The sequence below is a fragment of the Oryzias latipes genome, chromosome 10 (assembly GCF_002234675.1).
Source record: "Oryzias latipes chromosome 10, ASM223467v1".
NCBI lineage: Eukaryota > Metazoa > Chordata > Actinopteri > Beloniformes > Adrianichthyidae > Oryzias > Oryzias latipes.
This window is the reverse complement of record NC_019868.2, coordinates 21,898,142-21,923,715: the sequence shown is the minus strand read 5'-3', so window position 1 is coordinate 21,923,715 and position 25,574 is coordinate 21,898,142. Positions and strand designations below refer to the sequence as shown.

Sequence of the window (25,574 nt, the reverse complement as noted above, 5' to 3'; positions counted from 1 at the left end):
GCCCCCTTCCTGCCCCCCATGTATAAAATGTTCTAGATCCACCACTGGCAAGTGATAAAGCATGATGGACAAAAGTTGTGCTTTTTTTCTTCAAAAAAATCCTAATAAAAGCATCACATCAATGCCCTGAACTTATGAGAGCAATTGTCTTTTGTGCAGAATACTTCTTGGAGCCTAAATAGACTATTACGAGCACTTCATGTAATATTTTTTTTTAAATTAGCTGTTAAATATTACTTTTTTTAAAGTTTTTTTTAAGTGGCACAGCAGCCAAAGTTGGGTCAGTATTTGAAACACTTACAGGGATGCAATTATCCTTCTCCACAAATCAAATCCATTTTTAATTGAGTAGTTTCTAATTAATAAGAGGCACTAAAAGTTACATTGCTGTGAAATTTAATTAAGTGCAAATCTTTGTCTAAATGAGTTTTTTTTTCAAACAGCTATTATAATGATTTACAAATTACTGTTCAAATGTCTTTAAAAAAAAGCCTGCTTAACAGAAATGTATTGTGCTGCTATTGATGAATAGAAAAACTGCTTGCTCGTTATGAAGCATTCATAATGTATAAAGCACTAATTCCATGGGTTGAGCTGCTAACACGTTAATGGTGTTACCTGTGCGTGTGAGGGGGGCAGGCCTTTGCGAATGTATACTCCAAACAGAGCGTCTTTTCCCAGGGAGATGTTGAACTTGAGGAACTGTGGCTGGCTGAGGTAGAGCAGGGCTCTCCAAAACACTCCTGGAGGAACTTCTTGGGTCACCCGTCTCCCCACCTCTATGCTGCCGGAGTCTATACTGCTGTTCCTGCCGGCCCATGAACCTGGAGCAAGGGGGAAAGCAACTGCAAGACCTGTGAATATGGCCGTTGGTTGGAAGCATCAGTAGTTAAAGATCCACTCCGATAAAATTGTTCTTTTTGGTGTTTTCAACATGGTCTTGTGGCCTTTTTCCTCATGATGGAAGACATATATTACAAATTAAGGATGTTTTGATTAAAGACCCACTCCGATCGACTTTGGAAGTATTTTAAAAATGTTCCAAAGGGTCTTTTAATTGTGATTTTTTTTTACCATTTCGTTTTCTATGCCATAGTTTCTGCAGAGAAGCAGTTCATTACAAAAAACTGTTTGAGTTTTGCAGAGCAGGTAGCTTGTGGCCCAGCCAGCATATTTTCTACCCACGAGTCTTTTTTAAACGGTATATTTTTATATCTGCTCCTGATTCACAACAATTTCAACATAGAAATAAAAAAATGCAATTTTGAGCTAGATATTATAAGAGTAAAAAACACGCCTTCACATATTTTTATAAATGTGACACAAAACAAATTAGCTTATAAAGCATTTTTCTTTTAATTTGCAATCATGTATTTATTTTGTTATGATTCTTTTTTCGCCTGTTTAACAAGGCTGGCAATCTCTTGCAAAGAAATATTTCATCAGCTAAGGTCACCTTGTGTTGTTATTTCACATCTTGTGTTAGTAATTCATATATTTCCTCACACACAGCTCTTCTGTTCACCAAGGTCAACTGTTTTTATCCCTGTCCCTAACCTTTGGTTTTACAGTTTCTTCATCTTTTCACAAGTTTATGTTTTTATTTCATTGTTGCTTTTTGTGTTAGAACTAAGTTTCCTTGAGTTTCAGTGTGTTAAGCTTTGAAAAATACTCGCAGCGTTCAAACTTTCCAGGAACGACAACAACAATCAAAATCTTCATTTGGCTGCAGTAAACCTTCGGACAAAATCAAGTCTTTATGGATTGAGCTAAAAAGGCTTTGGATGAGAGCAGAAAAACATATCTTTTCATCAAGCCCCTAAAAAAGTAACCATACATTGGTTTTAAACACAAAGTCATTCATTTATAATTAATGGCGTCTTTGTAAGCGTTAGCTTGTGAACATGACCACACTGTTTTGCAAAGAATGATGGAAACGTAAACCAGCAGCTTTAAATTGAAATCTACAGAAATGTCGCCTTTTGTTGCCTCATCTGTAGCAACGTAGAACTGCATGGAGGAGATTTCCGAGCAGACAGGCGTGCACGGGGAAACACACCGCCTCCTGCAATCAGGTCAGTCATCTAACAGAGAAGTGCCGGAACCCAGACAGGGAAAAGAAAAAAAAAAAAAACTGAGAGTGTGCATGTGTGCAAGTTGGAAATAAAAGTAACAGTGAGAGGAACAACAGCAGCATCTGGCCTAGACGGCTGGGGAACTGAACAGTCTTCTGATTAATGCGGAATACCGACGCAGAGCAGCAGCCCACACGCAGCTATAGTACACGCTGTGTGTCTGTGTGTGTGTGTGTTACAGAAACAGATTGAGCAAGTAAAAGAAGAACAGATAGAAAACCGCAAGGGGGCTTTTAAAGACATACATGTGTTTGTGCGCTACTGTGTGTGGGTAGTGCTACCTTGCTGCAGACTAAAAGGATAAACCTAGCTCGCAACAACCCAAGAGCAGAGTGGTTAAACAGCGCATATGGACATAAATATTTTAGTGGAGCGAGCAGGCTTGTGAGAAAGAAAATCAATTGGAATTTCTTTCAAACAACAGGTGCCACATTTGAAACCTAAAAATATAAAATAAGGTTATGGCGTTTGGTAGGCTTTCCTCTTTCCTAACTTTGGGTTCGTTTGAGCTTGGAAAAATGTCTTCTGACCCAAGCAATTGCTTGTTCCAGATAAGTACGGTTACTGAAATAAATAAAGATGTGCAAAGTATGTTTTTAGAAACTGAATGGGCTTTTGCATAGACTGCATTCTGATCAGAATGGTTCAAATTCACGTCAAAGCGTCCCATTCAGGATTCAAGGAGTTTGTTTTAACCCTTTGTGCACAAAAAATGATTTTTATATGGTTAAGACAAGTTAAAATCAGGCTTAAGTTCAATGCAAATGACTTGTTATGAATGTTTTGGCTTTCCATTCAAAGGAATACTCTCTTTTTTTAAGCTTTTACATTTTAATATGAATGTAAAGTGTGCGCTTCACTGTTCATACCTCTGCCTCCAGAGGGCAGTGTGGCCACATCACTGTTGACAGGCAGACCAGCTCCCAGTCCGTTGTTTAACATGGGGCCGTCTGAGGGCTTCAGCTGCCATGTCAGACCCAGCAGGTTGATGGCTGCACACAAAGAGAGAAGGAAAGAGAATGGATGCAGAGAAGAAAGAAGTGTGAGAGATGGCAGGGTGGTAGGAAAAGGGACATTTGCAAGATTTCCATGACTGATTGTCTGCGTGAAGCTCATTAAGGATCAAGGCGGCTCAGAATTTTTCCGATCTCTGCCTTCATACCTGTTTAAAGCGTCAGTCAGCCTCGCATAGCAACGTGAAAACCGAGGCAAGTTTCACAAAGCGTATAGTTTAAAACCCTACATTTCTAAAACATCTCGCTTTTTCAAGCTTCTCCTCCAACATCCAAGCTCTTACGCAACTGCATCTTCTGCTTTTATTCGGAAGCCTTTACACCATCTTATAGAGAGCAAGTGACAGATTGCTCTCTGAAGAGAAAAGCTCCATGTCTCTCCTCTCCGGTCTCGTCTTTCTTTTGTGCTGTGTTGTGTTATTGTGTGCTTGTGGTGTGAGGCTGTTTTGAGTGTGTTCACTCTTCACTTTGTCAGCTCTTTGCTCTTCCCATGTCTCTTCCTTCCATAGCCTGCCGACAAATATTTCCTCCCACCCAAAAAAAGAGGAAAAATCCAAGATTTTCTATTCAGTTACCTTGAAAACAAGTTCAGTAGTTTCTTTAGCTGAGCTAAAACATTTACTTTGATTTCTGATTCTTTAGTATTTGAAATTGGAAAAGTTAAAATGCAAATGAATACTTGGTATGATTCCAAATGCTCAGCTTGGATGGTATGGAATAGATGTTAAGGTTGTGTAAAATGCATTATGTAGGAATAGCTCCTCTTGCTTCCCGGCATTGGCTTTATCCCCACCAAACAAGACTTATAACACCTGAATGTGAAGCCTGGGAATCAATTTCTGTCCTGTCAAATTCTGTCTTCACTTGCCAAGGGTTTGCACACAGTGGGATGGGTAAAAAAGAAGCTTTATAAGACAGAGATGCAGCCTGAGGATTTGCTGTCCATTCTCACTCCTTCTCCTTTCTTTGTTTCTTCTTTTTTTTCATGTTTCATCTATTTCCACCTTTCTCCCCTCATCGTGCTTTCTGGTCAAAGAAAAGCGCTGACACCTTGGTTGCTATCTGGCCCGCACTGGATCCACTGGGTGAGGTGAGAAGGGGGTTTGTTGGTATAGAAAACAAGAGACACAGAGAAGGTGAGAGTTTTTCCTGTGCTCGTCTTTTCTCCTATAACCCCCTTTGCCCTCTTTTCTTTAATCACGCCGACCTTCATCCCTCTCCCTCTTTAATTCCCTCTTTTTTGTCCTCCTTTTCTTCTTATCTTTGCCTGTCCCTCCTTGCAGATAACGCAGACATGTTTGCACCCACGCACACTCACATACACAGGAGCCTTGCGAGATGTTATCTCAGCGAGCTGTCGATAAAAAGATTGCCCATTGAGTCAGCTGGAGACGGAAAGCAACTGTTAATCTATTGTGTCGCGGTGCTCAGACTAGGTCACCCCCAAGAACACAGCAGACAGCCTCATGGTTAGCTCCGTGAATTGTTTCTATGTCTCTTTGAGGTTCATCGAACATGTGCACGTAAAAGAAAACGAGTGCAAAATTGTTTTTTCTCATTTTTTGGAAAGCTGGCCAACAGATGGCACACTCGCTCCTTGGTGACGAAAGCACAAAGAGCTTTGTCAACAGGTTTCTTAACACCAGAAAGACAAAGAACAATTCAGATTATCATTCTTTTAACAGTCCGCTGTGCTTACAACATTCTTAGCAAAGCTGGGGTGTAATTTCAGCAAAAAAAAAAAAAAAAAAAAAACTGATGGAAATTGATGTATTTAGCTTTGTGTTTCCATATCTTTAAGCTCCTTCTTTTCTGCTCATAATTGCCATAATTACTATTTTCAGGCTGAATCTGAAGGATTTATTGAGTGGCCTCCCAATAAAGCTGATCTGAATCTAAACTAAATGGCGGGGTCTTGTAGTTTCTGCCTCAATGTTTATCTGGAAAGCCATAAATGAAAGCAAGGAGCACATGGAGAGATTGTAAAGAGGAGCATCAGATTAAAAATAGATAGACCGGTACATGATTTTTTTTTCTCTTTTTTTTTTTTTTACGTAATCTCAATTCATAATTCAGAGAGGCAAAGAGCTTGCCTGTATCATCTGCAGAAAACAGCATCTGAAAGCGCAACACATACACAAACACATGATCCTGTGACAGAAAGAAACACAGAACGATGGATGATGAACACGAGGCCAACGGAGATGAAATGGAGGAGATGGTGGGAGACAGAGGGTGAGGGCAACGGTCAGGGGCTGGTGGAGAAATTGTGCAAGACATCAGCCGCCAACAAAGGAGGAGCGACGAACAGAGGGAATACGGGAAGACGAGAACTTAAGGAATATTAAAGAACATAGAAAACCCCCCGGGGTGCAAAAAAAAGAAGAAAAAAAAAAAAAAGAAAAACAGATGCAAATAAGTTATGAGATGTTGTTGCGGATATGAAAGATAGAGATAAATAAAGCCCCCACCCGTAGAAATTAAAAAAGTTTGCAAAATTGTGGCAAAAAAGATACAAGAGAGGATTCTTTATATTTGACTGGCAGGGTAAGAAATGATTGTTGTGAATCCCTTTTTGTCAGTGTGTGACTCACAACAAGGGCATGCTTTGAGCGGCTCTCGTGCAGCACAAACGTATTATGCAGTCCTTATTTCATAAGGATATTTCGCAGTGAGAAGGCAGATTTTTCTTTCAAAATGGACTAAAGCGATGGTCCTCTTAGGCTTCAGCAAAGTTTTTCATGTCTGTCATAATTATTCCTCAGCTTTTACATGACCATTCAGAGCCTCTAGGATTTCATTCCATTGAGCTAGTTCTTTGATGCCTTTTTCCACAGTCCAGCTTTTAATCCATTCTCCAATTTCGTCAAACACCATTCAGTTAATTCAGAAAGGAAAAAGGCAAAAAAACGCATGAGGAGGAACTGATGTTGTGCTTGAATAAAAAGAAAAACTTAGCAATTAATTCATTTTACTAATACTGAGTAAAAATATCCAAACAAACTATTTAAAAGTTGCAGTAAAAACTTGAACAACAACTAGAAGAGCACAATTGCAACAAAAAAGAGGTGTCTTAAGGTGGGTTCACGGCTTCTGCAACACAGCTTTAAACAACCACTGTCAATAAAAAATCTATGTAAATGCGCATTTTGGGTTCTGCCTTCAAATTTCTTGCGCTCAAGAGAAGCTACCCACATTTTTAAGACAGTTTTGGGCTCTAGATACAAAACATGCGTGGAAAGATAAACCAGGTCTAACTTTGATCTATCAGGGACTCGGATTTGTTAGTGACATATGGAGAGTGTTCCCTTCAATTCACGGAAGTGCCAACCATTTCAAAATTGATCATGGAGGATGACTTTATAGTTAGGGTTTGTGCCCAGCTGGAATTATATGACATCAAGGCTAAATTTGAATTGCTTCCCTACCCCTCTGGCTCCTCCCAATTGCTCCAATTGTAGGGGCATTTGAAGCTGCAGGGGTGTCCAAAGGGGATTTTTTTTTAAGGGCTCTTGGGAGTGATCCTTGTCATGCTGTTGTGCAGAGGAGAAACGCATTTCTTCCCGTGGATGTGGTCTGAAGCACAGAAGTTTACATGTAAATGTAAGTATTGAGATTTTGTTTTTGGATGACTTTATAAAGTTATAAAACCGATGTTGTTATGTATTAACCGAGCGCTGGCCGCTATATGCTAATGTGGATGACCGGCGACTTTTGACGACATCATCAAGCAGTAACGTCCAAATTTGAAGACACTATTATTTTTGTATCTCTCTGATTGGAGGGATAAATGTCGGGATGGAGAGAAGCCGTAGGGGTAATGAAGCGTTTCGGATTCGGCTCAAGTCTGATATATTTTAGAATAGATAGGTGAAAGGAAAAGCCTAGAGCAAGATTTGCGAGCTGTGCACCGCTTCAACATTTCGCACTTAGCCTCTTCCAACTGTAGGGGGCGGACATGCCCTACTAAATACTAGAGTCCGGTGTGAACACCATGGGCTAAACGCGTGTTCAAGAATGCACCTTTAATGCGTTCTTGAAAGCGCCTCACATACTCGATGTGAATGTAGCTTTAGATTTTAGCACACATCTCAAAGTTAAAAGGTGCAAACCAATTTCTATGTGAGGGGGAAACAGAACCAAAGATAAATAAAGGTGACTTTGTGGACTTGTGCACTGAATGTCCCTGGAGTGGAAGATATTGTATCATCATCATTCTGTTCTCTGGAATGTGTTCCAACTGTTCAAATTCTCCCTCCTGTCTCTCTTTCTCCTCCGCCTCTCCTTTTTTTTTCTGGCACAAATCAACCTCCATTCAGCAGCATTGAACCAATTGAACCAGCCGAGATACAGCTAATTGTACTTAAGACGGAAAACGGCCCTCTATGCATGTTTTTGCATGTAATCTCTCGCAATGCAGCTGAAATTACACAAAGAGCACCCTTGCGCACACGTAGACAACATACTCTTTTGCCTTCTCCCCTTGGCCAACCTAATAAATGCACATTAACCGTTCTAATTCACCAGTAAATTAACAACTCTGACCTCAATTAGGGCGGTAATTGTAGCTGAAACCAGCCCACTATTCTTGTCCTGGAATCTAATTGGTTTAGGAAGCTTTATTAAAATATTTTTTTTACCTACTGCTGTCCAACACCCCTCCTTATAATCCTCCTTTCCTGGCAGTTTGTGCCAAAAACAGGCTGCATCTGCAAAATGAAGTTACCAGAGACATTTGTCTTTCAGTGCCTGTCAGGTGTAGCAGCTAATACCACTACGCGAGGAAAGAACAGCTAGTTTTGTCAGTGTTCACCTCTTTTGGAATGGTAAATTTACCACAGGATATCTGTGAATCTAGAAAAAGACAAAAAGAAAAAAAAGAGGTAGCCATTTCTTTTAGCTTAGCAGCGAGGTTGTATCTTGCTGAGATCATTTAGAGCCTCAGACAAAGGGACGGGGGCGGCAGTTGGCTGCTGCCCTTGGGGGTCACATACGCGGAGAGAAATCATTTGCCTGCCTTTGCATGTGTGTGTGTCTACCCATGCATGTTGCAAATTGCACGGTATTAACAACAAGCGCTCACAATGCTGCAACCCCCTATGGGATCTCCTAACCCAGCTGATGCAACTGAACTGTAATTGACTGCAACACAAAAGGTGACTGCAAGACAGTCGCTGGCAGCTCCCCACCTGCAAAATGAGAGGCGGCAGCTCACGTGAAAGTTCAGCCAAAATGGCTTCCTTTCGGGCACTGAAGTGCTGGCATGGCCCTGCACAGATGTTGCCACATGCTTTTATTTTGGAAAGTATGTTCAAAGGCGTACCGCATGCGTGCGGCACAAAGCGAAATGAGAAGACCTCTGAGTGATGTCCTTCCGTCTGAATCCTCATTTCCTCTTTGGATATCTGTACCCTGACTTGCACCCCCCCCCCCTCACATCAACCCACTCTGCCTCACCTCATCCCCTGCCTTCCTCGGCCCTCTCCCTCTCATCGATCTGTATTAGAAACAGGATATGAGGAACTATGCTATCTTATCACAGATCAGAGTGGGAGAGAATGAGTGAGGACAAAAGACAGAGTGCGTTTTGGAAACCAGTAGATAGAGAAACTGAAAGAAAATTAAAGAGAGAAAAAGGAGAGGAGATGGTGGTTTCTTTCACTTCGCCTTCATCCATCTCCTGTGTTTCAAACAGGATTTACGAAGAATGTTGGGCATAATTGGAGTACGGATTGGTTCCAGATAAGACCTGAGTTAATGGATAAATGAATGGGGAAATGAATGAAATGAGTGGAGACATGCTAATGCAGACAAAAACTGAATACTATTCAGAGCCGTAAGACAGCAGGCTGCAAAAAAGTGGATTTGTGCAAAAACAAGAATCCTGTTTCCAGAACGCCAACGGATGAACCTTTGCACTAAAAACAACTTTGCACCCTGCTTCGTTTTACCAGACCAAAGCAAACGACCCATTTATCCCCTCATCATGCAGATGGTATGGCACCTTCTGCCTGGTCCCGGCCGTGCCCTGCCCTTTTCCTGGACTGGCACCGTGTGGTAAGATCCTAACCTTTATGAGTGCGACAGGCCCTGCTGCTGCGGACACACGCTCCATGTCTGATCCTGATGCCCAGGTTCCTGCTTCCACCATATGCCCAACCGTGCCTGCACCTCCAGGCACATCGTGCACACACAACAAATGCATAGGTACACAGACGCCCGTGCTGGCATGAGTGACGCATCCTGACCTCTCACTGTTCCACCTTGGATCAGCAGAAGGAAAGCCACATGCAATGTGAGAGGGGACAGTGGGGTCAAGGAGCTGGCTTTGGAGAGGAGCCACATAGTAGGAGCAGCAGATTCAACACAACTCGGCAGTTGGCACATTTACACAAATTTCTTTGACTAAAAAAATAAAAGAAAAAGTGATTAAAGAGTTTGACTTATTTATGAATCAAAAGAAAATGGTGCCTCAAAATGTATTTGATTACTTTTTTTTTACAAGCATCTCCTAAGACTGCGTTTGGTGCAGATCATGATTAATAGGTGAGGAAAAGTAGGGATTAAAGGTCGTCTTCTGAGTTTCTGTTTAATTAGTATTTTTCTTTGGTGCTTCATTTAATTGTATATCTATAAAATTTCCACCAATCAGAGACGGGAGCATCACTCAATTATCTTGTTAAATGAGTCACAAGTAGATCTGTGTGTATGTGTGAAATAAACATCTGACATGTAATGAGGTTCTTATTTGCATTTCTCCGCGATTTTAAACCTTGTCTCTGGGGACGGCAGATAAGGATGCAATGATTAAGAGGAAACAGAACAACAATTATTTGCATTTTGTGTGTTTTGTAGCATATCGGATACTCAGCAGCTGATTGTGTAAAGGCTGCATCTCTGACATGATTTAATTTCCCTGTTAACCAGGTGTGGATGTGATAACTTCGCGTCACAGATATGCGTTTGATTACCATCTACTCGCTGGGCTAAACTATACCACACAGCTGTGATCAGGAAAGCCATTACCAGGTTATTATGTAAGTAAACGGCGATGCGAATGCACCGAAGTGAGACACTTTTAGCCTGCAGGAGCGGGCAGTAAGCGATTGTGATCAGTCTGGACCAGCAAGACGGTGGTGATGGATGGAAAGTGGTCGTCTTGGAGGCATGAAGGTCACACTCGATGACAGCGTGTCGGTGTGTGTGCTCTGCGGCTGCCTTTAATCAACAGACAGAAGAGCCGAGAGTAAGAATACATGCCTGTGTGTGTGTGCGTGCGCTCTCATTCATCAGTGGTGACAGCGCCATGTGAGGTATGCCACTGTGCTCAACAAATTCACCACGCATGCACACATTTATGTGAAACACTCCTGTAAAGGTGACACGAGCACCCACAAGCACACTCTACTTGTGGCAGTCAAGGGCACAACTGCGTGTCCTCGTTTGTGTGTTTGTGTAGGCATCTGAAAACAGTCCACCTGGATCCGGCTAACTTGACACGTCCTCGATCTTTCATCTATCACCCCCTTCCTCACCTCTCATTTGCAACTTCAACGCGTCTTGTTCTTTTTTCCCTCCTTCTTTGTGTGGATGCTCCATCCTGCTGGGCACTTTTTTTCTCCTCTCTAACTTCTTTTGTCATCATCCTCTCTTCTTGTCCTCTGCAGTCTCCCTCTGTCCTCTTGTGCTGCTGTCACACTCCCTCTGTTCTCTGCTCGCTGTGATCAATTAGGAGACATTAGTCCCACGGTTATTTCGAGTGACACCAGCCTTCGGAGGCTACGCTCCCCTTCTTCTCAGTTCCTCCTATCTACACCTGGCTCTCATGTCACTTCTGTTACTCTTCCTTATCATCTCCTTTTCTCAGCAACAGACCTCTACCCAGAAACAATCTTGCGCCCTCACACCTCACGGTGCTGACAGTGATAGATGTCCTGTCCTCTGTCTCTCCAGTGATCTGTCCTCTTTTTCCCAAATCCCCTCACAGTCCCCGCTGCCCTCTTTGGACCAACCACATTACATACCTTTCTATTTTCTTCCTCCCTCTATCTTGCCCCCTCCAGGTTGCCATTCACAATGATGGACCTGTCTTCTCTCCTATATGCCATCCCACTCACCTGTATCCTAGCAACCGCCTCTTCTTTGGCTGGGGTGCTCCGCGCGGAGCAACCAAACAAGACGCCGGGGGAATGAAGAACAAGAATGCTCGTTTATCCTCCACCCGACACCCGTTCGCTCATTCCTTCATATGTAAAGAGGAGGCCATACCCCACCGGAGGAAAACTCTGTTAACTCAAAGCACAACTGTCTGTCCGCGCAAACTCTTTTACACAAAAGCAAGACCTGAAAATGCACAAACTCATAGCTGCAAACCCTAAAACTCTTTTTTATTGTCTGCATCAGTCTGCATGTTTATCTTATCCCGTGACTCCATTCTAGCAGTGGGATAGAGCTTGAAAGAGATATTGTCAGCCGGGTTCTTGAAGCATGCCTTTGTAAAAGGCTCTCGGTGTGTACACAAACATCTCTGGTAGATTGTCAGGCAATTTTAAAAGCCTTATTCACAATCCTGAGAAGCAGGACAGAATAAAAAAAAAAGTCGCCTAGAAATCCTGAAAAACTCACACACACAGTCTAGCAGAAAAAAGTGCTGCTCAGGCACATGTGTCCTGGTGTAATTTATGAGTGGGCTCTTGGGCAGACGCCTCAGAGGGGTCCTCTTCACGCTGCATGGCTCTGGATGCTCTGAAGAATCCCCCTGGTGACTGCCGGGCCTACACATTCATGTGCAAAGCGCACAAACAAGGTACAACAAAAATCCCCCTTATGAGTGGTGAACTCGCCGCACGATTAACGCTACAAAAAGCAAAGTAAACACAAGGGTTTCAGGCTTGGCAGCACTGCTACCGCTATGTTCAGCGCTGACAAAACACCCGGGCAAAATGTTGCTGTGCCACAGCCGAAACCAGTTAACAAAAGTAAAAGCAAACATAAATAACAGTAAAGTGTCATTTCAGCCTCATTTAGCTCACAGAGCTATTGCCAGCTGGACACTATTAGCTTTGGTGGCATTTGCCAGTTAAAGACCCACTCTGATGAAAATCGTGTTTTTGGTGTTTTTAACATGTCTTGGTGTTTTTCTGATGATCAAAGACATATATTAGGATAATTAAGCGTAAAATTTTAATTTCTGTGTATTTCCTCATTTAAATTGTTGTGAATCAGGAGCAGACAAAAATGCTGTTTGAAAAAGAGTGTATTTATGATGTGGAAAATACACTAGGTGGGCCACAATCTCCCTGGTACTGATGCATCCACTTGTAGACAACTAGATCCATCTTTGTTTTCCTCATCCGAGCTGGCATCTGGACCAAAACTGTCCGGATGGATATAGCTCCAAAATTGCTTGCAATTTTTATTGCAACAATAATGTAAGCTTGGGGGTATAAGAAGCTAAAAAGTGGGAGAGTTTGTAAACCAGGGGTGTTAGAATCCAGGGCTTGAGGGCCGGTGTCCAACATGTTTTCCAACCAACCTGTCATTGAAGCTCCTTATTGGCTAAATACACCTTATCTAGGTAATCAGAAGCAGATAAGTATATTTCTGGAAAACCAGCAGGCCTGGACTGTAAACAGAGTCCTCTCAGCAACTAGGAGGGGATGGGGGGGTAGGTTTACTCTGCGCCAACGGTCCCGCCCACCACTCTGAGGTAAATTTCTAATAAAGTACTGCTTCTTTGCAGAAACTATGCCCTAGAAAACGACAGAGTTTTTCTTAATTTTGGCTAAAAATGGCAAAACTGTAATTAAAAGAACACTGGGAACACGTTTAAAAGAAATCAAAAAATTATCAAGTGGGCCTTTAGTACAAATTAAGCTGCATAGAAAGTGTAGCCTAAGGCAGGTTTCAGAGTTGGAATGTGAGTTTATACCAATTTTTCTGTGCAACAATAAAATAATCTTTAGTTTATTTTGCAAGCTAATGCCATCAGTTATGCTGACAAACAGGCAGTATTGTTAATGATTTGTTTTTGCAGTGCACACAGATGGTTCACCAGTATTGATGTAGTGGCAAAAAAAAATAATAAAAAATTAAAGGCAACAATTTATCTTTGAATTGAATACATTTTTGCGTTATCAGATTTTCGATGGGAAAATGATCGGTCCAGATGAAAACAAACACTTGTGTCATTAGCAGGCTTGTGCTGCTAATAAGATAAAAGATGATACCTTTTACTCGTTTCTGTGCTTCGATACATCCACTGGCCTCAATTATCTATGAGGGAGGTGTGTTTTTTTCCCCCCCCTGTGTGCCGTGGAAGCCTTCCTTGCTCCCATATGTGGCTGACCAGTGCAGTGTGACCGAGCAAAGCTCAGGAGGGGACGGATCTGTCTGTGCGCCCTAGGCAAGGGGCCTTGATCTGCTCTGGAGGACACGCACCACTCTCAAGGGCATTGTGTGTGTGTGTGTGTGTGTGGAGGGGGTGGGGTGGTTGCAAAACACACAAGAGTCCACACAAATGTAAGAGCACGTTCACAATTTGGACAAATGTCATATGGGTGCACACATTAAAACTTACAATTATGGGTGGCAGACTGTAAGGTGTAAAAGAATATAGATTTGTTTATAAATAATTAAAATTGATATTAATTATGTATGGGGAATCAGTGAGGGTTTTTTTCCCGCTGATGTTGCTGTTTTCTGTGATCCACCCATCTGTTGACTTTGGTCTCCGAGGTAAGAGGCCAATTGGGGGCTCAGTGGCACATCTGCCTCTTTTGACACCCCACTTACATATGCTCAGAGACCCACATCCTACACTCACACATGCAGGACATGTCCACGTTCTCTTGACCACTGAATGAGGTCAAGAAGGAAAGGACCCTCACCCACGCTCTCTGAGCCCTTTTTTCTCTAACTTCACGCTGTTCACTAGTTGACAGGCATAAAAATCTCTTCCAGAGGATTCTGTGAGGGCTCTCCTCTGAGAACCTGTCATTGCTGGTGTCGGATCAGAAAAACCCCCCACTTTCCTGCCGCTTCTGTACCTTGACAGATACCTGTTCAGAGAAACACCCCTAGTGGGCTGAGATATATGCATCACCCTCTATGTTTACCTGTGCTGAGCTGATGTCAAGGCACCTGCTGAGGCTGACTGAGCTGACATGACACTTTGTGACTCTGCCTTAAATTTGAAGTCAACTTAAAGTCACACTCAACTTGAAGCTGTTGTTGTGGGAGGACTGAAAATGGCGAAGTTCAGTGGTTAGTGGAGCTAACTTACCAATGAAGTACGACAGGAGCACGGCCAGCAGGGCAGCGGCTGCAATGGCCGTCACCGCTGCACATTTCCAGCTGCAGTATTTGGACGGCTTCTTTAGTTTGAAGGCTGAGCGGGAGAAGGTGTTTCTGGGCAACAGGCGAGGGGGCGGGGAATACACCGTTCCTGATGTCAAGGGGTAACCAGGGGAGGAGCTACTGAAGAGAGGCGTGGTCCCTGATGAGGTCTTGAATAAGAAGTGCCTGAGCAGAGAAAACGAAAAATTAACTGGTTGTTCAGCGAGTAAAAAGGTGGTAAACACTTAAACGGTGAAAACGCTGTAGGAGGTTAAATGATCTTTCACCTAATTAAAGCCCAGACGGCAGGGCCACATATGCTGAAGCTTTAGTCCAATTTTTCTGTCAGGTGAAGCTCCCTGCCATATGGGTGCGAACACTCTGGAAATGACTGTGCCTCCAATTCTACCTCGTTCCAGTTCAGAGTCTCTCTGTAGCTGCCACCTGCTGTACGCCCCTTTTATTCTTCTGTCCCCTTGCTTTGCCTCGGCTCACCCCACTTACAATGTGCCTCGCCCCTGCCTGCCATGTCTGGAAAAGATCGGCGTTGCACCCCTCCTTTCCGGTCCCCATTGTCCAGGCTTTTGTCAGAGCTCAGAGAACACATTACAGGATTTGAACCACCATATCTGTGCGGATACTACCTATTACTCTCCGTCATCAGTGCACCTGCTCCCCCACCATCCGTCTTTCACTTTCATCCCTGTTTTTCTCTTCCTTTCTGTTCTCCTATTCTCAAACATCACCGTAGTCACATCTTCCCACAAAAACATCCCTCTCTCTCCTTCAGAGTTTCTTTTTCATCTAACCTTGAGGGAATGAAGTGAGAGAGAGAAAAAAAAAACACCTGAAGAATCTTTTCAAAGATACAGTAAAGAGAGAAAAAAAAAAGTTTGTGAAACCACTGAGATGTCTTTTGCGACACCCCTCAGCACACATGGGGAGCGAAGATGTGCCCCCGCATCCTCAGGTGGTATGGCAGAACAAAGCCCACTGGTGAATGTGACATATCAGAGGAGGAAAGGTCACTCGACTGCCTCGGAGATAAAGTAAAGAGAAGCTTTGTCTACCATTTCGGTGAGTGGAAATGAGAATATTCTTTGAAGTGGAAAGTACTTTCTTTTACTTCTTATTTCTTCAAAAAAACTTTGCATCAGGCAAGCTGTAATTAAATGTTTCTTTTCACTGCTGTGGAAACAGCACTGCTTTTTGTTGCTTTTTCCACTGCTTTTTGTTGAAGAGATTTACTTCTGCCTCTTTAATTTATGACTAACAGGAAGCTATGAGCAGCATCATCCTGAAAGTTAGCGAGTTAGATGTTATTGATGTTTTAAGAGCTTTTTTCAATAATAAATTTAACTGTACACTTGTGTTTGATTTTCATTGTCATTGTTTTACCTTTTTTTTTCTTTTCAGTAATTGCAATTGGGAAATAATAAATAAAAAGAGACAAATCACAAATATAAATCTCCAAACACAATCAAAATCATTTAAGAGTGAAGTATAAATCTTTTTTTTAGTTTGAAACAAATGTTTTATAAATTACATAAATCAGGAGCAACAATTAAGATGTGGGTGATACGACAGACCCTGCAACAGACTGGCGATGTGTTCTGTATGTACTAGAGCCCTGCGCGGGACTATTTTCTTCATCCCGCTCCCGCCCGCGCCCGCTGAATTTTTGACCAATCCCGCCCGCTCCCGCAACGTATGCGTTACACTCCCGCCCGCTCCCGCAATATGTATGTCCACTCCCGCCCGCACCCGCAATATGTATGTCCACTCCCGCCCGCACCCGCAAAACTCATAGAATTTAGTCCCGCACAGTAATAGAGATGCATTGATTTTGTATCGTCTCCCGTCCCGCAGGAAAAAAACAAGTATTTGTATTGATATTATTACTAAAGAGATTCATGTCCCTCCTCCAGCCTCATCTTTTCATGCATTCCTCTTTTGTGTAATTTGCAACTTAATTATTAAATATATTTTCACAAATCCTGTTCTGTTAAAAGTGTGCGTGTGTGCGCGCGCAGACAGACGGCCTGAAGCGCGCTCTTAGTAAGAGGCGGGGCGGGGCGTTGCACACCCCCAACAACAGGTTAGATGACAGAGGCCATTAGGCGTCTCTACCTGGTGCCTTCACGGAGCTTCAGTACATAAGAATCCAACAGCCACACAGCCTAACGTAGTCCGCTAATATATATTCATGAGATATTCATGCCAGCACTGATCCCGCGGGGTTTTTTTTTGCCGCCCGCAGCACAATTCAAACCTCCCAATCCCGCGAGATTTGGGTTGGGTCCCGCGGGACCCGGCGGGACCCGATCCCAATGCAGCCCTCTAGTATGTACCCCACCTTTGCCTGACAGTAGCTATGTTGGTTCCAGCCACCCTGTGAGCCCAAAAGGCATACAGTGGGTTAAGAAAATGGATGGATGGGTTAATGGATGGAAACAAATTTTTCAGTTTTGCTGAAATCAGGATCAACAATATAAATTAAGATGTGGGTAACATGACAGACCCTACAATAGACTGGTAATGTGTTCAGGGTGTACCCCATCTTCGCCCAGCAGTAGCTGGGTTGGCTCGAATAACCCTGTGACCCTAAAAGGGTTTCTGAGAATGGATGGATGGATGGATAGATGGATGGAAACATGATAGAGATTGACAGCTAAGGTAAGTCAATTATCGGTTCATTGAATAACCACAGTTAACCCCTAATGGAAATGCTCTAAACTTTCTTTGGAGGATTTTTTGTTCATCTTAGAGTTCTGCAAATAAACCAAGTCACTCAAGATAAAAGCATTGACAAATTAACAAAATTAGGGACAAATTTGCATTCTGTTATTTTTTGTCAAATTGAGTTGTGACTCTTTTCCGCCTACAGACCAGTACATGTGACTCATATGTGCACAGATGTAGCCAGAGCTGCCGTTTTAATTCGAATCTTACTTCCACTTGTGTTTTGATTAGTTAGAGGACTGAATGGATGAGGCTGAACTGTTTAATCACTGCAGTTTATACCGGCCGTGTTTTTATTTCTGCTTGTCGATTTAAAAATAGTAGGTCAAAACAGGTAATGAACTCCAAGTGAGAGCATGGGTCCACTCTATCAATTATTTAGCTTGCCTGTGCATGCCGTCCTCTCTGTTTCTCTTGATTTTATGACACTGATTGTTGGATTGCCATCGTGCCGGGTTGTTTTCTCATCACCTTTTCTCTTCGCTGCCTTTACCTGTCAGGCATGCTGCATGACTCCAAAGAAAATAGATGAATTGGAGGAAATTATACACCTGATAAAAGCAGAAAGAGGACAAGGAGCTGGCATGCATGGCAATATATATATAAAGAAAACAGACTCTTAGTGTGACTGTTATCAATTTCATTATGCATGCATGAATCCATATGCTGCCAAATGCAAGAATGCACTTATGTGTGAAAGCACGAAACACACACACTTTCCAAGGTCAAGCAGCAGGCGTCTGCTTGAACTCATTTTCACAGCCGCTAAAGTGCTATGTGATGGCAAGGTCAGTGCTAATTAATTAGAACCCTCCTAATGTGCAAAAGTGAGCTGGTAAATCGTTGCATTATATATGACACAATGCACATCATGTGATCTGCTGGTATGTATTTGAACTTGCTCCCTGAAAAGAGTTTAGTCCCGGGCTTTATTGTTTGTGTGTAGAAGCTCCACTATGAGCTTGTGTGCGATGGGATTATGTCTATGGGCCGTACTAATTACAAGTAGGAATGGAAAGTGTCTAATGTGCTCTGGGGAGGTAATTGACATTGATTTATGTTGTAGATGGCTATGGAGGGGTTCTATCATAGCAGGCAGCCAGCAATCACAACTCTGTATCATTAGGCTGCTACGTCTGTGTATGTGCTCACCAGTATTTGTGCATTTGTGTGTGAACATTGTGTGATTTTTGACAGTGGTCCAGCATGGAAATGTCACACATAATTAGAAAGAGCTGACAGCGATACCTCCCCCCCCCTTTTCTCTTCCCCTTCCCAGCTACCTTGCTGCCTTGCATCAACTAATACACATCCAACACACAAATTCAGTATGAGCAGCACATACTCACACACTGACACACGCATTCACTTAGACATAAGCGCCTGCCCACGCACAAACAGTTGAAATTTATGTGGGTTTTCTTTCATGAGCTGGCCCTGTATGTGCAACCAAATGTTTAATTTGCATCCCTGCTGAACAAAAAGTGACATAAAGAAAGGATGGAAGGCTATAGACAAGACGGGCAGGGAGAGGAAGAGAGGACGTGTTTTCTCTCCATTCCAACACTGTTCCCCACTGAGAGAAAAGAGGACCTGGACAATTAACCACAGAACAGAGAGCATGCTGGGTAATTAGCAGGAAGTCAAAGCTCGTATTCCCCTTGAGCGAACAAACACACGCTTTTGCATAGCCGTACTGGCACACATGGGCCTGCTTGCTCTTCCCCATTTCTCACCCCTCACCAACGTGGTTGCTTAGGACGGCAGTCTGACAATCACCATCAGATACGGAGAACAATTAACAAGGGTCGAGTCGTTATGGGGTGACTGCAAAACAATCAGATCTGAGAATGAAGCAGAGAGCTCTTAGGGAGAGGAGGATGCTCAAGGACGGTGTAGTGAGAATTGTTACCCGCTACAATTGAGGGAAAAATAATTGTCAGTGGGATACAGTACGAGTAGCGTTAATTTGCTGAACAGACTTTGTTAGTACAGTTTGGGGGACTGAAACAAACAGTAAATCGTCATAATGTTTCCTCTGGCTTACATTTTTGTGGATTGAGAAACCAATTGATCCGAGTTTGGTCTGGCCAAAAAACATTTGCTTTAATGAGCTGGTTTGCTGGATAGCACTATAATTTTCCAACAAGAAGGGTCTGGTTTGAATCTGGACAGGGTTTTTTTCTGTGTTAAATTTGCTTGATTTTTCTCCAGACACTCCTGCTTCCCTTCACAGTCCAAAATAATGCTTTCTAGGTTGATTGATTACTTAAATATCCCTTAGGAATGAGTGGAAGTGTTTCTGTGGTTTGACTGGCAATTTGTACAGATTTGCCCTCTGGTCGGTTAGGTAGACTCCAGAAACCCTTGTGACCCCAATCAGAACTATGTATGCACTAATAATGATGGATGGATCATCTTCCATGTCTTCAGTATAAAAATATTAGATCTAACTAAAACAAAACGTCTGAAATGCTGTTTTTTGCCAGAACTGCGAGACCTTGCTATAAATGAAATCTGAATCAAATTTGTGGATGAATTGCATATTATTTTGAATTCAATTGACCCTTTTCTTCATGCAGATCGTAAAAAAATAACATTTTGATTTTAAAAAAAAAGAAAAATTACATTTCCTGTCATCCTCATTTAGAAGCCCCTTTGCAGTCTACACTGTAGGAACGGAGACAAAAACTGACAGGTTATGCCTTTTTAGGAAGTATTTTATCTAGTGTTCACTTTGTGAGGCTAATCTGGCAACATATTTTGTAAAAGGAGAATTAGAATGTGGACATATTAAAACTGAGAAAAGGTTAAAGCAGCTGAGGTGTGGAATGAGTTGCCTGAGGAAATTAGGTCAGCGGAGTCAGTAGCATCTTTTTTTTTTTAAATCACTTTTGAAACAGATCTCTGAGGTAAAGGCTTTCCTTGGAAGAAACCCTGAAGGCTATCTTTACTTAGAATGTAGATTAATCAGGATAAAACTGTTATTCTGTAACATATAAGTAAATATATGTACTGGGTTATACACAAAAATGGCTGCAAATTCCTTGGCTTAACCTTTCAACACCTTAATAATAACACTCGCTCTTTGACAGACCACACCTCCTCGACCGTTTACCCCATCAACATAAATGATCTGGTTTTGACGCAGAGGAAAGCGGCTTTTTGCACCGGTGTGCTACACATTACTAATATAAAATGTTGCATGACCGGGGAAATTTGCTATTTTTCATGACAGAATTTGCTGATTTGCATTGATTGGGTTATAACTTCAATGCTGTACAGTGCTACATATCAGATTTGAACTTCAAAACAGAATAAAAGCCCACCACCAGCTGGGCTTGTTTTGAGTCCATGTGACTCCAAAGCACGGCTTTTCTGGTGACTCAAGGGCACACAGAGGTGTCACTACACTTCTCTCTGGACTTAAGGATGGAAATATGGTACTGTACATAAAGGCAATGCTTCCATGTAGTGATGAGGCTTTAAAACTTTTGACAGTAGCTCCTCCCACACGCTTCTGGAGTATCACGTTAATTAAACACATTTTTGGAAAAGTGTCGAGCAGAGCATTTGATGCGCGTCAAAAGAGAAGTTATTTTTAGTGTGAACGCAGCATTACCCTACATGTCAGCTGTGTCTTGCAGTTCATAATGAGTATCAGGGACGGCAAACAAGCTGATGGTGTCATTATGGTATAGCCGATTGGTGTGCCCCAAACAGCCTGGTTTCAACAAAGTTTGACCTTTATGAATAGATATTATACTTATGAGAACTGTAATGGAACTTGATTCACGTGTATTTTAGGATATTGTTTTACATTTAACATCAACACTGCTCACAAAGTCCAATTGTTAGATAAACCAAAAACTCGATTTGGCTGATAGGTGAGTATCAAATCCTCAGCTCTTCATGTACTTTATGATGCGTGTTGTTCAACCTATTTGTCGACAACAACAAAGCTAAATGGAGGCCAATGGGTATGAGCTCACATGTTTCCATACAGCTGTAGTTGCTGGCCATCTTGTTTAAACTAAACCTCTTTTTATTGCAAAGATATCAAAGAGGCATCTATCTCCGGGTGATGTAAGAATTAAACTTTTTTGTTTAATATTCCTTCTGGCCCAGGCTCTCTCACTCATAAAAATCTGAAGACATGCATGGTTTGCTGAGTCTTGTTTTATCAGGAGGGCAAAATAATCTAAAGCTGACTGATGTATTTATATGTGCTAATGTGTGATTTATTAGTGTAGTAAAAATATGAATTCAACATAGGCTAAAGCCTCATTCAACTCGTTTTAAATCTTTAAAGCTGTAGTTAGTTTTCTTAAAGAGCAAAAACTTCAAAATACTACTTTTTTATTTCACTCAATATAAACACATTAGGCTCTCCAAAACAGAAAGTTATTACATATTTTGTCATCACTTTAATGTAACAGTTCACAGACAGACATTCATCTGCCATAACCTTTTATCATCTGTGTTTATATTCCAATCTCCAGGGGGCCGCAGTGACGGGTTGAAGTCACAGAACAAAAGAAAAGACCAAAAACAGAAAAGAAGGCAGCAGGGGAGCTCCAAATACTTTGAGCTAAAGGAAAGAAAACAATAAGAAGCACAGCTTGAAACTACAGAGGAAATTATTGTAAATGTCACTGTTGCATTTTTGTCAGCTTGACCAGTATTTTTAAAGATTACATGCTTGTCACACTGTACATATAAAGCATTTTGAGGCTGAGATGCTGGTAATTTTATTTTCATCATTTACTTTTGACTAAAGTGTGCTGCATTCTTTACCATGCACAATTACAGATACATCACAAACGTAACCCTTGTGCATCTTAGATGACCCCACGCTCACATCGACGTGTTCTCCCTACCATGACAAAGGTGGATAAAGGTAGAAAGATTTCATGTAATCCATGGACACCAGTGAAGATCACAAATCATTGAAGAAAAAAGGTTCAGCGCACTGTCTAGTGGGTCTAGATGACCCAACTCCCAATGTTAAAGTGCCTAGGATAGCACAAGGGTTACACAAAGACATTACAATGCAAAAACACAAAATCTCATCAAGGATTTTTTTCTAGTTTTGAATTTAAACAGCTCATGACACTTGATACAAGACAAAACTTGGTTACCAGTAGCTTTTCAGTAAGATGTAATGACTTGTTTTAGGACAGTAAATCTTATATATTGTATTTAAGTAATTTGATCTTAAAAACATCATATTCTAAGCAATATTTCTAAAAAACAACCTTTTTTCTAACTTTTTCCTACAAAATTTAATTGATTAGGGAAAAGTGGAAAATTTTATTATACTTGTAACATAAATTTAAGGCAAACCTATCTTAAAATATATAATTATGGTCTTACCTTACTCAATTTATGGTCTAGAAATAAGGATAGCTAAACTCTATTTCATGTTTATTATACAATTATCGATATGAAGCCGATTGAGACGACTATAGTGGGCTGTATAAGTCAAATTTTAATTAAATTGGGAATTTTTCTCACTCATAACAGCTTCTATTCTATGTTATATATATTTTGATTTGTGTTGAGAGGAAACTATTTCCAGTTTATATTGATTTTCAATTTTTAAGATTCTATTCAATTTCCGTTCACACTAAATTATCCTGAATAACTGTTCCTAGTTTACAGAGGTTGAAAAATTGCAAAAGAATTGTGGGTTAAGTTTCAAAATATATTGCCCTTCAAGTGACCGTCATGTTAATCACATTAACCACCGCCATCATTTTCAGACTAACCCCGCCATCTATTGCTGCCACCCAAATCTGACCAGCTGTTGGATAGCCATGGATCTGTATTCTGACACAGGATTAGTGAGGTTGTGAGGTAGTTGGAACGCTGAGTTTGGAGTGTCAGGAAGCCTGTTCCCTTCTCACAGAGGTGTATCACCATGGCAGCTTATGCTGGAAACCTAATCTGCGCTGCAGCAGTTTAGGCTTCAAGATAAAGAGATCAACACATAAAAGCACAGCCTAAACCAGTTCCTTTAGAGAGTAAATAAAAGCTTGACTGCATGGATGTGACTAAGCTACGGCCTCTCTAACCCAAGAAGCATCTCTAAGATAAATATCTTGGGAGGAAGTTGTGCTTATGTGATCCAAACTACTTGAATACTGGAAAAAAAATAGGGCAAAGGGTATGTTAATTTTTTAATCCCTTAGCTGGTCTATAGGCAAATATAATTGACTTTCTTAACATCCATTTTGCTTATCAACTTTCAAACAAATTCAACGTGGAAAAACAAATTCATACTCTTTAAACTTTTTAAAGCTCAGATTGCTTCAACAAAGTCAACTTTTTGAGTGAGCTTTATTTAATGCCAACATAATTCAAAACAGTCAGACGCATCTGACAGAATATGACTAAAAATTCCCCACATGCCTCATGGCGACACATTAATTCAACAAAATAAACAGAAATAAATCTTTAGATCTCGTCATGCTGCACCACTGTGGATATGCACATTTCTCTTTTTTTTATTTTCTCTTCAGCTTTGGTTGCACCAGCTGTGTTTTACTTCTTTAAATCTGTTTTGGTATAATATAATTGTTTTTTTTCCTTTGATAAGAAATTTCCATCTTCTGATCTGTGATTGTGATCTCCTGCCAAGACAATCCCCTTAGTGGAAAGCTCCCACAGACTGAAAAAGCCGGAGTAGAATCACCAGATTTATGAGCACTTCTTAACATGATCTTTAATGTTAGGGTGGGTAAAGTCAGATATTTAAAGATTTCCATGGTAAGTTGAGCAACCTCCTGACATTTTCCACCTCTTCTAAGCTTAAGCTCCTTGAATGTATTTTGCAGCTGAGCTTTGGAAAAAGAAGATTTCAAGTTTTTTTGTCCACAAATAATCCTTAAATAGCTAAAAAAGATTTGGCTACGTGATTTTTCAAGCTTTTAAATGTTTACAACAATTTCTAGCTGATAATAGTCTTCAGTCACATGACATAAGAATCATAACTGTTGTGCCCAGGAAAGCAGGGAGGGAAAAAAAGTCAAATTAGCATTGCTAATAAATATTATTTAATCTTTCCACCTAATCTCAGAACGTTTTCAGTTTTTGTTGTGCAAATATAAAATAATCCAATGTTGTCCAATGTGGGCGGAGCCACTCCTGTAGCATATACAAATCCTCTCCATTATCCTGTGTATGTTGCTTTAGTCGTTCATGTTGTTCACCTTTTAGGCACATCCCATCTGAGGTCGCCACAGCGAAGTAGGTGATCAGAGCCTCCAGATAGTCAAAATAATGATGTACTGGTACACACTGTGTTTCTTTTTTAAAGTTTAGGTAAATAAGGAGCTCATTTAGGCAGTGGCTCTCACTAAACAATGCTGGATATTGTTTTGAATATCATGTATTTGGTAAATGCAAGGTCAGATCGTTTGGAAAACCATAAATACCTTTGCCTGAGACTCCGGACAAGAGTGTTTGCAAAAAGCTGCAAACAAATATGTCTCCATGTCCACCATAGGTTGCATCTTCCAATTGCTCCAACAGCAAAGCTTTTAGAGGTAAGCTAAGGTCTCTCCCTTTACTCCACCCCCCCCATCCCAACTGTAGCCCATTCCCGCTGCTATTTCCAGATAAATTGAGATGCTGCAGTCTTCGCTGTGATCTTATTTCTCCCACAGAATTGTGGCCTACAGTGAAGCGGGCAGGAGGTGCAGGGGAATTTCCAGAGATCACAGAGAGAGATTGAACCTGGCATCAGCTAAGCAAGAGGCTCCAAGGGACCGATTGGAAATCGGGTTCTTTCTCACAAAATGCTACAACAGATGTACATGTGTGTGCACTTGTGCTCACGCTGCGAAGTGCATTCCTTCACTCGGCTTCTTGCTCACACGCACGCACTGGCAGTAGCCATCTATAGTCATTTATCTCACACCGGTAAATGTATCCATGTTCCACAGGCTCCAATCTCCCTCCTCTGCCTTTCTATCTTTTCTCTCAAACACTCTCCCAAACAATCTCTTTCAATCACACCTTCTCTTCCATTCTTTGCCTCTCTTTTGCCATGTTTATCTCTCCCTCCTTTAAACTTAAACCATTTCTTTCCACCTTTACTTATATTTCCATGCTATAACACCTCTCTCCCCATCGTCTGTTTACATCTCTTTCATGCAAGCCCTGGAGTGCTCTCAGGTGATCAATCTTCATCCTCTCAGCACTGGGTCAAGCCAAAGCACACACACTGAGGCGCACACACGTTTACGGTAACGAGTGGACAACAAATGCCAAGATTTACATATGATCACAATGGGGAGCAGTCGCAGTTGGCGAAACGCACACATGCTCGAATGTAATCACA

The 25,574-nt window shown here is 41.6% G+C and overlaps 1 protein-coding gene across 10 annotated transcripts in view; it reads right to left on the bottom strand.

Moving 5' to 3' along the window:
* tenm2 (teneurin transmembrane protein 2) overlaps nt 1-25,574 on the bottom strand; it is a 232,751-nt gene that overhangs the window by 34,026 nt on the left and 173,151 nt on the right. For 7 of the 10 annotated variants that reach the window (XM_020706715.2, XM_020706718.2, XM_020706719.2 and 4 more), the window contains 3 exons: nt 14,433-14,671; nt 3,005-3,127; nt 619-845 (listed from right to left, as the gene is read on the bottom strand). In XM_020706715.2, coding sequence (XP_020562374.1) covers nt 619-845; nt 3,005-3,127; nt 14,433-14,671 — 589 coding nt within the window. The remainder of the gene's footprint in view (nt 1-618; nt 846-3,004; nt 3,128-14,432; nt 14,672-25,574) is intronic. The other 3 variants (XM_020706717.2, XM_020706721.2, XM_020706722.2) reach the window with 1 other exon arrangement.